We start from the raw sequence: 14,613 nt of genomic DNA, 5'->3' as shown, positions 1-14,613 counted from the left end.
GAGAAGCTGCTTTTGATTGTTCATTTAAATTTAAGCAAAAAGAAAAACTCCGGCACAAGATTATCTGCATATATATACATAATTTTAGAATTTTAAAAAGGTAACTTATGTGTCAGAAAACTACATATTTTTATCGGTAACTCCAAAAGCCAGGCATGGCTAGAAGCTTGACCTCTAGTTACCCAAACATAAATAAGGAGAGAGAGAGAGAGAGAGCGAGCGCGCTTTTGCTGGCAAAGTTTTGTTTTGCCTAGATTTCTGCCTGGAAACAAGACAAGGAAGGCAGTTTAGCTACAGGACAAATGCCCAAGGGAAAACAAGAAAATACTTAAACAGGCAAGCAAAATTGTAACAAATGGACAGCATGAAGGAAAGAAGAGCCCCAGGAGAAAATATTTTTCAATAGTTCAGTTATTTAAAAATTTGCTGTGGTTTTAAACTAAAGACTTCAGAGTGTGGCACAAAAGACTGTATGACTCATAGCTGGAGATTTCACACAGTAATGCTGTGAGACATTTGTTAATGGATAATCTATTTCCTTTGGAAAGCAAATGTGAGTGGCATGAACATGTAGGTGGCTGTTAGAAAAAAATCCTTATTTCTCTTAAAAACACTTAAGTTAAATAAAAGGATCGTGTAAAAGTTTCTTGGTGGTACTGGTTTGTGTGTATATGTATTGTAGGGGGAGGATTTTCTCAGTTAGAATAAACCTGTAAAATAAGACCTCTGCCTCAGCAATCCATTCAGAAAGTAATGAAGGTGAAAGCTGTGAGTACGGAAAAGCAGGGGCAACGAAGGTCAGTTAAAAAAACAAAACCAAGCATCAACAGATCATGCACAGCCATCAACTTAGGAGCTGCCAGAAGAAAACACAAAAATTAAAGACCTGGTAAACTTGAGAAGATGCCTTTGGGGTTAAAAAAAAAAAAGTCATTCTTTTAAGTGGAAAGAATATTTTTCCCAGAAGGTCATGTATTTGTTTTTGTGTGTGTCATTGAAACTGAAGGCTTGTAATATGGAAATGCCTAGTTTTAGTCTTAGATGTCTTCATACTTGTGTATGCTGACTCACTAAAGAAAAGATAATAGCAAATTATAGCACTGTGTCAATTTAAAAAGCTATCATAATAAATGATGATAAATAGCAATTGAAAGACAGTGACATACTTCCAGAATCCAGACAGGGAATATTTAAATCAAAGGATGAGACAGGTACAAAATATTGAGATTGGGTTATAACAGCATTAAAAAAAATGACATTAGTATAGTCTGCTTTAGGATGTATGATCTTTGAAAAGTCTTTGTTCTAAATGAGTATATTTGTTTTAAGATGCTTGTTTAGTTACTGTGTGTCATTAAAATACCCCTTTTATTCATTAGAAACAAAGAAGAAAAAGTCTTAGAAAAAAGACATCTTTAGCATAGCGTTTGAAAAGTAAGACAGATGAAGTACTGACAAGCCGCTTACAGGCACCCTACAGCCTAGGTGGCTTGGAAACAAAAATAAATCCACCTAGAGAAAGGTGTTAGATAGGTTCCTCATACAGGCAGACACGTTAGGAAGGACCAAATGTTCAGGTAAATCATGAAAAGGGACAAAGACAGTGTAAGGCTCCACAGAAAAGTCATAATTGCAGCTGCATGCATTCACAGGAATATGCTTTAGAAGCAAAATACATAGAAATCAGTTACTGCTCAGAAGAAAAATAAAATAAAACATACAAATCTTGTATGATACTAAGAGCACATACAGGAAAAACACTGCTTGGCGTTATTCCCTTAGTAAAAAGGTGACAAAAATTTGGAAAGCCCATTACATAAGAGTGACAAAGCCCACCTCTACTGCTGTTTTGGACTCGTGCAGCCTAGGAAGGCCAACAGAGCCATCACTTCAAGGCTAATCTGTCCCATCAGATCATTACTGAGAAGAAAATAGCTGACAGGGGGACAATTTATGTTCCTACCCCCTTTTTCCATCCATATATATGGAAATATATATATATATATTTATATTATATAAGGAATACTCATGTTCCTTATCTAGAACTTAAATGGAGCCTTTATCTATGCTGGTTCTTATACTGATGTCTCCTGATACATTTCAGTGACTCAAGCAGGAAATCACAGTACCTGTGGGATTTTTTTTTTCCTTGCCCAAAGAAAAGAGAGAGATGTGTAAATACACTGTGATTATTACCCCAGTGTGGACAGAATTCGCTATGCCCTGGAGCAAATAGTACTGCTCTAGCACTCTGCACATTTGCTCAGAACTTGTGTGCAATATTACACAGGAGAATAACATGGAGATTTAATGAAATTCCTGTAGGCCATGTAAAAATAAAGGTGAGAAATTTTCTTAAAACATGAATCTGGAAACAAAGTGTAAGAATTAAGGCCAACTATTTTTAGCCTACCAATTTCAAGTTCCCTGGTCACAGTTACTTAACTTATTACTGAATTTAAAAGGACTGGATTTGATTAAAAAAATGGTTTGAACTTTATGTTAGGTTGCAGAAAGTATTTTAGAGAACTTTGCTATGTACTCTCTGCTAATGTACCTCTCATTTTTGAACATGGCCTGGTCTTTCGGCACAACTGCAGCAACTATTGACAGATATCAGAGCCTTTCAGGGTCGTTTTTGAATTCTTTGCCACTGCAAAATTTTGAGATCTACAAGTGAAGTGCTGTTTATGAGAATCAGACAGCAAGGCTGAATGCTATGTGATACATCCACTCATTTGTTTTCAATTGCCCTTGACAGAACAATGTAGCACTACAGAAAAACATGCCAGTACTGCTATGATGTGAAACTTTCAAAATCCCTGTTTCCATTGTTATCAGTGCAGTCCAGCTCACAGCTTCAAGCATCACAGTGATGGTTGTCAGAGGAAGTTTGCAGCAAATAGTAGGTGGCTCAAGAGACTTATCCTCTGCTGGCTTCTCCAGATAGATGCCAGAGTAAAACAAAATGCATAGGCTGAAAAATGCATCCCATGTGAAAGGCAAAGGGTTTATCAAGAGCACTCACCCTGTTAACATTTCATGCACCTTGCACTTCCACTGAGTTTAATTAAGGTTACTATTACACCTGTGTAGACTTCCATTTAAATAAAGACTGTCTCTGAAGATTCTCCCACAAGGGACATGCCTCAAATAACTACCTAGCATGTCAAGATCTTCTGAGAAAGACAAGTGGCTATCCTCCAAGTAACAGGAAAAGGTGGTGGATTTAGCATGAATGGAAAAAGTTTAGTATTTATAGTAATAACACAAAACAGCTAGACACAGTGTATCCTACCTTAACATGAAGTAAATAGTGATCCCTCACTTTTCGGTTCAGTGCAGCAGTTGTTGTCAGTACTCCTTGCTGGTTAATCTGGAAAGTGTTTTCTTCATTTCCACTCAGGATGGTGAAGAGGAAAGGAGGACCATTGTGAGAAGAATCTTTGTCTGTCACCACCAGCTGCAGCACACTAAATCCAATAGGCTTATTTTCCTATAAATGTATAACACAACCACATCGGTTTTGTTGTAAATGAGGATATACAGTGAGATTGATTTTTCACAACAGAAAAAAAAAATCACTGTCAAGCCAGTCAATCAGTATCAGTGAAATCAAAATGACAACATTAACAAAAAGCACCACCCTCTGTTTATAATGACAAAAAGAATAAAAGGCAACACATTCTTAAACTTTATTTTTTTTAACTTTGAGATTGTTAAAAGTAGCTCAGCCTTGTCCATCTATTTCTACTTTTGGTCTGAATTAAAATTATAGTAGATTAATTAGTTAATTGTCAAAGATTTCAAATTTAGCTAAAACACCTGTTAGGAATAATCTAATGCCTTTTTTGGGAGGACTACAAAAGCACACTTCTGTCTAACCCATTGTGTCCCTTATTATTGTTCTGACTACAGCCATGGTCTGGTTAAAATATGAAATCCTGGTTTAAGAGTTTGCATCATAAAATGTCAATTTTGCATCATGTGGATGCCCCATGTTTCAGACACCTCACACACTTAGGTTTATCATGCATCTGATACACACATACAACCTTATCTAACACTCATAACACCTCTCCTAGAATATTTATGTTATGCCGTATTTACCAGATTTTTATATATACATATTTTAAATGCAAAAAAAGTGTTATTGCAAAGTACAATAATAATAAAATGCTATTCTTTAATGCTTGCAAAACCTCCTAACAAGCATACTCTCTGTTCTTGAGAGAGTAAGTAGGTGACATTCTGTCAAGTTAATTTTATCAGACATTGCAGCCTTGGCTTTTTTCTTTTTTCTTCATTTTAAGCAAAGCAGACAAGGACCCATAATTTAAAAATACAAATATTTACATTTTGAGAACTAAGTTAATTTGGTTTTCATAATAGCTTATCATATTTCCAACTGTGTCCAAATTTGTACATTTCCAATGTATCAGGAAATGCAGACCAGCATTCTTGGGCAACTCCTTCAGCTTCTTCTCTGTGTCCCTCATACTGGGATGGGCTAATATGAATGAACAATAAAACACATCTTCTTTTTTAGTTGAGTGAAGGAAACATTACCAACATTAACTAACATTGGCTTAAGACTGTATTTGGGGAAAGCAAAGTACCTTGGACAACACACAAAAATACAAATCTCGCTTTAAAAAAAAAAATTTCACAACACCTTAAGTGCATACTCTAAATGTGGGGTAGAAATGAATCACCTCGTTCTCTTTTGGAAAAGTACCTTTACAAATCATGTACATGGTCTTGAACAGAAGTAGTACATTTGGATGGCACAGTGTATCAGATAGCACTGCCTGATCCTCATTTATCTGTCGTACAAGGCCAGGCACCAGTGACAGCAAAAGGACCCAAGGAATTGAGCTGACTTACATTACCAATACAGAGTTCTTAATGTGATTCCTTTATTCCTTTCCGTTCATTCTCTACTGGATTCAGGAAGAAAAGAAGTACAGAAGTTGTCTCTGCTATCTTTGCTTTAGTAGAGAGTTCTCTGAATTAGGCAAACACTTGACAGCCATTTGAGAATCTAGCCCACTACTAACATCCTAAGGTGTGAAACTAGTCAAAGGATGGTATGTAGCCATACAAAATACTACTCCTGTTTTGTAATTGCCTCTGATCCCAGAAGAGAACAACATGAATTTAACTCTTGAGCTATGTGTCACAATGCAGAACATCTGCTTCACAGTAACATATACCTAAAGTATCTTTTCCCAAGCAGTAACTCCAAGATCAAAAAGAAACAGCAAATTATGCATTATTTTAAGAACATTATACATATTAATTCAATGTATCATTGATATATACACGTACACACATGAAGTAAAAAGGGCACACTATTTGAAAAATAAGTTTTTACATAGACTGCATAACATGGATTTTGTAACCCTTAATACTTGTTCAAGTAGGCAGTCTCACTGACAACATTAATTAAAAACACAGTAAAATAAAATGGAAACATTAGGTTTATCTTATCTTGCAGAATATTTCAACTCACAAATTAACACTCAAATAAAATTATTGTTTTAATTACTAAAACTTCACTGCATGTGTTTAGTTTACCTGGATGATAACGCTATAGTTTCCTTTTGAGAATACTGGAGGATTGTCATTTACATCAGAAACATCAATGTTAACTGTGGTTGTGTTATGTCTAGGTGGGTTTCCATTATCTGAAGCTTGAACTGTCAAAGTATATCCTGAAATCTAATAAATAATAATAATAAAAAAAATAAATTACACATTCACTAAAGAATAAAGACAGAATAACAAACACAGCTTTTCTTTTAAGGAAGAAATATTTTAGCACAACCCTCCATTAAAGCTTGCCTTTATATATTTAATCCTTTCTCTCCCCTTGCAGATGTTCCCTACGTCCCAACCCCAAAAGGCATTGACATAAATAGATACTTTCACTTCTGTTATGGCTGTATTAATTTTGGAATGTTTGAAATGTTAATTTACAAATATAATCCAAAAATGGTGGTCATCAAAAGTAAATACCTAACTAAATCCCAGCTGCTCAAGAAGTATAGAAAACTTACCTTTTCTCGGTCTAGAAGTTTAGTCACTTTTATTTCACCCCTGGTAGGGTCAATTGTAAAAGGATTTCCCTGATTGCCATCTATAATTGCATAGTGAATATAGTTGTTGGAAGGTCCATCAGCATCATCTGCCATAACCTAAGGAACATTATAGGCTCATTTAAAACAGTCTAAGTATACTCTATCATTGTTTAAATAAACTCATCCTGAAGATGATCATAGCTGGTTTGGTCTAACATATTACATAGTTCTCAGGAGAAACATAATATTCAGAACATATTAATACCATTTAATTTTCAGAAGAAATTCAGGAAATTATTTTAAGTCCTGTTCTGATGAGGAGAACAAAAATATATCACAAAATAACATCTACTTCCGCATAGCATTTCATGTTGCTGGTTCTGAAACTTTTTCAAAATATTTTTCAGTTACTCAGTGGCAAACTTATCTATTCATTTATCCCCATCTTCAAATCAATATTTATTCCTTCAAGACTGAAAGTATGATTGTTATGACAGAGTATTTCAAGGGAAAAAAATGACAATACGTACTGTAATGACTGACTGTTCAAGCACAGCATCTTCACTGATTACTGCAGTGTAGGTGTCTTGGCTGAACACTGGAGTATTGTCATTGATATCTGTTACATTAATATTCACTGTTACAACATCACTTAATGAAGGTGTGCCTCCATCTGTGGCTTCCACTGTCAAGTAATACTCATGAGAACTTTCATAATCCAAGCTTTCAATGATAAAAATGGCTCCTATTGGAGAAAATAAAACCATAGAAATTCCACTGTTACTGTAGTATTATATACTGCGTCTTCTGATCTTGTTCTGATGAATACTCAGCTTCTTCAGGGCTCAACTTGTCACTGTAAAGCTGGAGCTACACAGTGAGATAATCAGGCTTTACACAAAAAAAGATCAGAAGTTCCTGCCACTATCACAAAAGACTCTTATAATTTAAAACCACCTGGCTCACATTATATAATTAAAAAAGAAGAAAATAATGAAGAAGTTTAGAAAATGTCCTTTTCAATATTTTCAATTAAAATTAACCCAAAATACAAAAACATCTTTAGCTTGTCTTTCCTTCTGACCAACATTAATTTCAGTTATTGAGAATACAAAGGATACTCCAGTAACAGAAGTGTCTGATCATGACTTTTGATTAATAGAAATATCTGAGTCAAAGCGCGAGCTCATAACCAAATAGTTAAAATAGTTCAGTTGCTAATATATACACTAATTTACAGCTGGAAGAGTGTTTTCCTGGAATCCTCTTTCAAATACGTGAAGAAGTTAAACTAGCAAATTACTTCTACACTGTAACACCAGTGTGCACACTGGAAAAAGCTTTAGGAAGATTTACAATTTCTGTTGCATCGGTATAAATAACTGCTGTTAACTTTGTTTAAAAAAATCATGATTTCTACCCAAAAGTATTGTCATTAGTAGGGCAAATTTTTCCAAAGAACCTAAGTGCTTCCAGAGACTAAATCTGATTAACACGCAAGCCTAAAATCTCCGCTGTCACGCTGGATATACGCTTGAATAGAATATTCCAATCTCTCTTTAATGCTGCATCAAACTCCTCTAGAATTACTGTCTTTGTAGGCCAATGAGTATTTTTCCCTGCCAATTTAATTTCTGATCTTTCTTTTACAGAGTCTGGCCACTCATTCTGATTACATGGCTTTTGTGAAAAGACTATTATGCTTCTATCATTACAAAACCACGTCTTTTCTCCCTGGATGGGGAACATTCCAGCTAGGAAACCTTTACTCTTGCCAGCTATATCTTAGAATCATACAATATCCTGAGTTGGAAGGGATCCACAAGGATCATCGAGTCCAACTCCTGGCTCCACACAAAACCACCCAAAAATCAGACCATGCATCTGAGAACATTGTCCAAATACTTCTTTAACTCTGACAGGCTTGGTGCCGGGACCACTGCCTTGGGGAGCCTGTCCCAGTGCCCGACCACCCTCTGGGTGCAGAACCTTTCCCTAACACCCAGCCTGACCCTCCCCTGTCCCAGCTCCATGCCGTTCCCTCGGGTCCTGTCGCTGTCCCTAGAGAGCAGAGCTCAGTGCCTGCCCCTCCGCTCCCCCCGTGAGGGAGCTGCAGGCCGCCATGAGGCCTCCCCTCAGCCTGCTCTGCTCTGGGCTGAACAAACCGAGGGACCTCAGCCACTCCTCATCTTGCCCTCTAGGCCCTTCACCATCTTCGTAGCCCTTCTTTGGACACTCTCTAACAGTTTTATGTCCTTCTTATACTGGGACACCAGAACTGCACACAGTGCTTGAGGCGACGCCGCACCAGCCTAGAGCAGAACAGGACAATCCCTTCCCTTTCCTGGCTGGCAGTGCTGGGCCTGATGCACCCCAGGGTATGGTTGGCCCTCCTGGCTGCGAGGGCAGCCAGGCTCATATTCAACTTGCTGTCAACCAGAAACCCCAGATGCCTTTCTGTGGGGCTGCCCTCCAGCCTGTTGTTGCCCAGTCTGTACATATAGCCAGGGTTGCCCTGTCCCAGGTGCAGAATCTGTTGCTTACTTCTGGTATCTTCATGTGGTTGCTGATTGCCCTGCCCTCTAATTTGTCAAGATGTCTCTGCAAGGCTTCTCTACCCACGAGGGAGTCAACAGCTCCTCCCAATTTAGTGTTATATGGATCTGTGTCTATGAATCTAACACAAATAATAATAAATAACAGCGATAAATGAAGTTTCTATTCTACATTCTATTGCACTCGTTTAGTAGGCATCCCATCAAAACGGGTAAACAGACAGTAGCACTGGTTTCGCAGCCAGGATGGATGATGCACATAGATTATGCATTATATATTTGGATGAATTATTGCAGCACATAGTATAAGCACTATTCTTGGTGAGGCTAACATATCCTTTCAGGATAAACATTGCAGTAAGACCAGTTGCAATCTGTTACCTGTTGTTGAATCAATACTGAATTTTCCATGTTCATTCCCACTGGCTATTGAGTATGTGATTTCAGCATTGGCTTCAATGTCCCTGCTTGCAGCGTAGATCTGTATAACTTCAGTTCCAACCAAAGTGTCTTCTGATACACTTGCACTATATTCCCTATGCTCAAATACAGGTGGATTATCATTTATATCCAAAACGGAAACTATAAGACTACTTGTGGAAGAAAGTCTTCTAGGTAAACCTTCATCTGTAGCCTTCAAAATCAGAGTGTACACAGCTTGTAATTCCCTATCCAAAGGCTTCTCCAACCGGATGATTCCAGAGAATTCATCGATAGAGAATTGGCCCTCTGCAGAGTTCACCAGTGAATAATGGATTTTGCGGTTCATCCCTGCATTTTGAAAACATTGGCAGAGTTTGAATCAGCAGTCAAAATACACCAACATAATAACAGGTCTGATAACTATAGAAATAAAATATGCATATTAAATACTATCATTCATGCTAAAGCAAATTTCAGCAGGAGTTAAAGGCTCCTGTCAAGGGCAGAATGATTTCCAAAAAGATGTAATTAATTTAAAAAAATTAAGCTAACACTTCATTGCACCAATTTTCTGCCAGACAAAAAACATGAAGCATGGTTCTGCTTCAGTCACAGTACTAGCTAATATGAAACGATTAGTAATACAAATCTAATTATAACTTTAGAACAACAGCATCTGCTTAGCAGGCTTAAAAAATAACACAGGAGGATATGGAAGAGTTCGGCAGTATCAAATAACTAGACATCATTCCAGTAAGTTTATTTAAGAACTACAACCCAAAATTAACAGGAACATCATTTCTGGCAAACATTGCTGTAAAGCAGAGCAAACAAAAAGTCTACAGGGTTTTGGGCCAAGTATTTTGCTCCAGAGTCTCAAAGAGTAGTGAAGTGTGAAAACATCTGTCTGCTGCCTTTCAATTCAGCAACCTAGCTATATCATAGCACAAAGCAGGTTAGTTGTTTCAAGAGACTGAGGCAACTATTAATTACATGATTAATAAACTGCTGATATATGGAAATCATACGCTTTTAAATAAAGACTTTATGCTGTTTTGTTCTTCCTTCCAAAAACAAAGCCTAAGAACGAATTCTATCTAATGTCATTTTCAGTTCGTGTTCACTTAAATAATTGTAAATGAACAGTGATGAAAGAGATAGCAAAAATCTTAATGGGCAGCATATGCTTTTAGAATAGAATAGAGTAGTGCAGTTGGAAGTGGCCTTCTTAAGATCATCTACTCCCTACATAAAATTGTAATTGACCGGTTCTCTTTATGGTGTGATCATCAATGGCTTTCCTGAGGAGCACACATTCAAAATCTATGAATAAATATTTACACAAGTATACTTGGCCTTCCTTTTACTTACACCAGGAGTAAAAGGATGTAACTGACCATAACAGCTTAGCACACAAAAAATAACCTAAATTTTGTCTCCCTCCTCCCTCTTCTTTTTAACAGAGAGAGACAAAAGGGATGTTTTCCAAGCTACTCACATATGAAAGTCAGGTGTTACATGATTTAGTAGACCTAAATATATCGTTCAGGAGGCTAATCCTGAGAGGTATTGAACATCTGTCAGTTCCACCGAAAGACTTAACACCTTTCAGGGTAAGCCTAAATAAACATTACTGTAACTTTGAGACCATGACAAAAGTATTGGTCAAAGAATGCATACCTGCATCTGCATCTGTTGCCTGCACTCTTGTCAAAAGGGTTTTAGGCTCTGTGTTTTCAAATACTGTAATGGAATATGGATCAGCTGTAAACTCTGGGGCATTATCATTCACATCTTCCAGAGTCAGAATAATATTGGCCTGGCAGAATCTTCCTCCTCCATCTGTGGCTTTCACTAGAAGGTAATAAACCGCTTGCTGCTCACGGTCAAGTGGCATTAATGTTTTCAATTCACCTATAAACAGAATAACAAATATAAGTTAATACAAGTTGCAAGAATCAAATATCCTTAATATGCTCTCTTCTAAAATCTTTGTACTCAGAAAAACAAAACAACAATTTTCTTTTTGAGGATAATTTAATCAGTGGCTAAGTCAGCAGCTGTACTGCACTAATAAGTTCCACTTTGGACAAAGCATGTCATTGGCCTGCCTTTTCTGCTTGAAGAGATTAAATACTAAAACCCTTAGCTTTTTTTTTTTTCCAAATTATTCTGAAAAAGAAATTAGCTAGAGTAAGAATACCCAATAGTCCAGAGACAATGTGTGTACGCTCATGAATTAATATGTTACTATGTAAAGAAAATTAAAATATTAGAACACAGGTTTTAATAAAATGCAAGGTGAAGTCCCGGGCTATTTTGTTGTGTTTCTTCCACAGCTATTGACTTGACCCTCTCCTCTAATATTTAATGAATAAACAGAGCTATTCACACCATCAAATATACTGCTACAGAAAAATTTCTAGAAGTCTAACACATACTTTCTTATCCAAGTGACAGAAAACATGATGACAGGCATAAAGTGTAGTCATTGTCTTCTTTTGACTGATTAAAAAAAGTATTCTGAAATGTTGTTTGCAAGTATTCTAGCCCCAACAATTCTGAATTCATGTAACAACATGCTAGCATAGCACACAGGTGACAAAGTCAACCCCTATGAAGTAAGAAGTGCACATTGCGTTGACCTACCTTATAATCCAGAAGATATGAATGCCATGAAAACCAAACAAAGCCAGGGAATTTAAAAGTTTATATTGCTTTTATAATGATTCCAATGAAATTGGAGGCAATTTTGTTATTTACTACAGAAAGTAAATTTGTTGCTCATTCTAACCTCAGCCTATTTAACATACCAAACCAAATGATGGCAAAGAGAGAATCTGAATGAAGATATTCTCAGTTTACAAACTATGATCGCTACTAACAAAATATAAAAAGCACAAAATTCATGGCATGCTTTTACTCCAGTCCCTTCTGCATGAAGTTTCTGGCTTCGGGGCAGTTACCTTATTTACTCTTTAGTTCCTTGTGTTTTAAACACTTGCCTTTTCCCTGACTTCTAATCGATATATTATTAGTATTTGTACTAGAAACTCACAGTTTAAATAACAGTTACATAATAAACTCAACCTTAATGCAAAGCTTAAAATGCTGACCTTTATGCATGTCTTAATGTAATCATATAACATTTTATAAAATGAGATGATAATTACAATTTTGTGTTCAAAGCATTATTACCTGTGTCTGGAGTGAGTCCGAACTTCTCTGCTCCTGTGCCATGCAATGTGTAAGTAATTTCTGCATTGGAACGAATATCTGCATCTGTAGCAGATACCTGCATTATCAGTTTGCCAGGAAGGGCATCCTCCGGAACAGTGTCGGTGTATAAAGCCTGAAAGATTTTAAAATTTCATTGAAGGACATAACGCATGGAGTAAGTAGGCCTTGGAAAGGGGATGGAAAGAATGACAGATGAGATAATATTCTGTTTCAATGTTTGGGAAAACATGAAGTGAACCGGAGGATGAAATACCTGAAAATGTTAAGGGCTTACGATTTTCCAATTAATTACCTCACATTTATTAAATTATACATAAAGGTAATTATTACTGAAACCACAGAGACTCTTGGGTGTCAATGCATAGTTAAGAACTCTAAACACTTGTCACTGATTAACTGCTAATTAAATACATTCCCAAGGTAGGAGTTCTGAATTTTTGGCAATTTTTTCCTCTTTCAGTAAATCAACTTGTCTAGGTCTGACTCAATCTAGAAGAAACTGATGTCGATCTTTTATGTAACAATGCATGAAATACAAGCTTCCAGTTTAAAAGGCTCTGAGCACTCTAACAGCTCATTTAAATGAGGGATGTGATTTTATTTAGGACTGAGACTTATAACACCAATATTATCAAAGGAATAAAGCTCAAAACACCGACTTTCCAGTTTGTATTTAACTACAATAATTTGTATGCAAGTGATCACTGACTATTAAAAAGAATGAGTCACTGTGTACTTGATCCTTCCCAGGACAAGAAAAGATTTTGTCTTTCTACCCAGTAACATCAAATCTGTGCTCAACAAGACAGCTATGAAAAAATCCAAACACGCTAAAATTTAAAAAAATAATAAAAAAAAGGCTATGAAAATATAGGGGTTTCTTATAATGTAGTCATACTTCCCTTCATGTTTTTTTTTTTTTTTTCCTCCTTTTCCCATTCTCTACCTTTCATATCTGTTTTTGCAGACTATCAAATGTGGTAAAGTAGATAGCTTAGTAAAAAGAAAATGTTTATGGATTACAGATTTTTGATGTTGCTGAGTGCAACTGCTGGAAAATATTCCAGTCTTTTCAACTCGTCTACTCTTATCACAAATACATCAACTAAGTGATGGTATGTGGCCTTCTTTGGCTTTGCTTCCTTCAGAAAATAGAGCATATGAACTATAATGGCAGTAGCTTAGAACAATTCATATTGGGAAAGCATGCACTAACACAGGAGAAATGAACTAAAATACTCCTCATACTCTTTAAACACCCAATAAGTGTTAAAATTGCATCAATGAATTGTTGTTGGTTTTTTTTTTTTTTTTTTTTTTTTTACAGAAACTTGCCCATTGCTTTCTTTGACAGCAGTAGTAGTCCAATATCTTAGTAGTCCAAAGCTCTGTTACCAACATAAAAGGAATACCTATTCGTATCCTGAGAACTCCTGAGAAGCAGTTTCAGTTAAAGTGTGCTTACATTTTACCTACAGAATCAGCTGGACACGGAAGATAGAAGACCGTGCCTACCTTTTCACAAACAGGACTATTATCATTGGCATCAAGGACTTTAACCTCCACCACAGCTCTAGTTGCAAATGTCCCATCAGTCGCTGTAATATTTAGAAGATAATTGTCCTTTTCTTCCCTGTCCAGGGGCTTTTTCACATAGACTTTCCATTCATTCTGTATATTTTCAACAGCAAACTGTCCCAAGGGATCACCTCCTAAAATATGAAAAGAAGCATTTAATTAAAGACAAGAGGGAGAATGTTGCTCCATCAACATAGTTTTTGAAAGAAAAAATCCAAATGCAAACAAGCAGCCACTTTCTGTGGCTTTATATGGAAAGAGCTTCATTTTTCAGGTAGAAATAGTCAGTAGATGCTCATACAACCTAACTGCTGCCGATAGGATCTATAAAAATCAATATAGAAATTCATGTAGCATTATAGATAACATCATAAGACACTTATACAGAAAGAATAACATTAGAATACTCCACTGGAAAGGAACACTTATTTTGTGATATTTCTTTGATTCCTTGTTTAACTGCATCATTGATTTTAGTGTAAATATGTATTTCTTAATAAAATTTGATATATAGGAAGTAAACAAAAAACTTAGGAAAGCATGTTAAGCAAAGAACACGTCAAAGAGAACGTCAAAGACCTGTTTTCTAAAACTCTTCTTTCCCCCCCAAAGTCCTTATTTCATGTTAAGACACACATTCTTTCTCTGCAGCTACATGATTTCAAGTGTTCTTCAAGAATTTGAAGGATTAAGTTATACCACACTTCATTCCAGGACTACTCAAATGATTATTC

At 36.3% G+C, this 14,613-nt stretch overlaps 1 protein-coding gene across 8 annotated transcripts in view; it reads right to left on the bottom strand.

Moving 5' to 3' along the window:
- FAT1 (FAT atypical cadherin 1) overlaps positions 1-14,613 on the bottom strand; it is a 109,310-nt gene that overhangs the window by 13,872 nt on the left and 80,825 nt on the right. For all 8 annotated transcript variants that reach the window (XM_080590125.1, XM_080590124.1, XM_080590129.1 and 5 more), the window contains 8 exons: positions 13,817-14,013; positions 12,260-12,413; positions 10,742-10,975; positions 9,020-9,409; positions 6,614-6,828; positions 6,063-6,200; positions 5,581-5,724; positions 3,299-3,496 (listed from right to left, as the gene is read on the bottom strand). In XM_080590125.1, coding sequence (XP_080446251.1) covers positions 3,299-3,496; positions 5,581-5,724; positions 6,063-6,200; positions 6,614-6,828; positions 9,020-9,409; positions 10,742-10,975; positions 12,260-12,413; positions 13,817-14,013 — 1,670 coding nt within the window. The remainder of the gene's footprint in view (positions 1-3,298; positions 3,497-5,580; positions 5,725-6,062; positions 6,201-6,613; positions 6,829-9,019; positions 9,410-10,741; positions 10,976-12,259; positions 12,414-13,816; positions 14,014-14,613) is intronic.

This window comes from Anser brachyrhynchus (assembly GCF_964034855.1).
Source record: "Anser brachyrhynchus genome assembly, chromosome: 4".
NCBI lineage: Eukaryota > Metazoa > Chordata > Aves > Anseriformes > Anatidae > Anser > Anser brachyrhynchus.
This window is presented reverse-complemented; position numbering and strand designations above follow the sequence as displayed.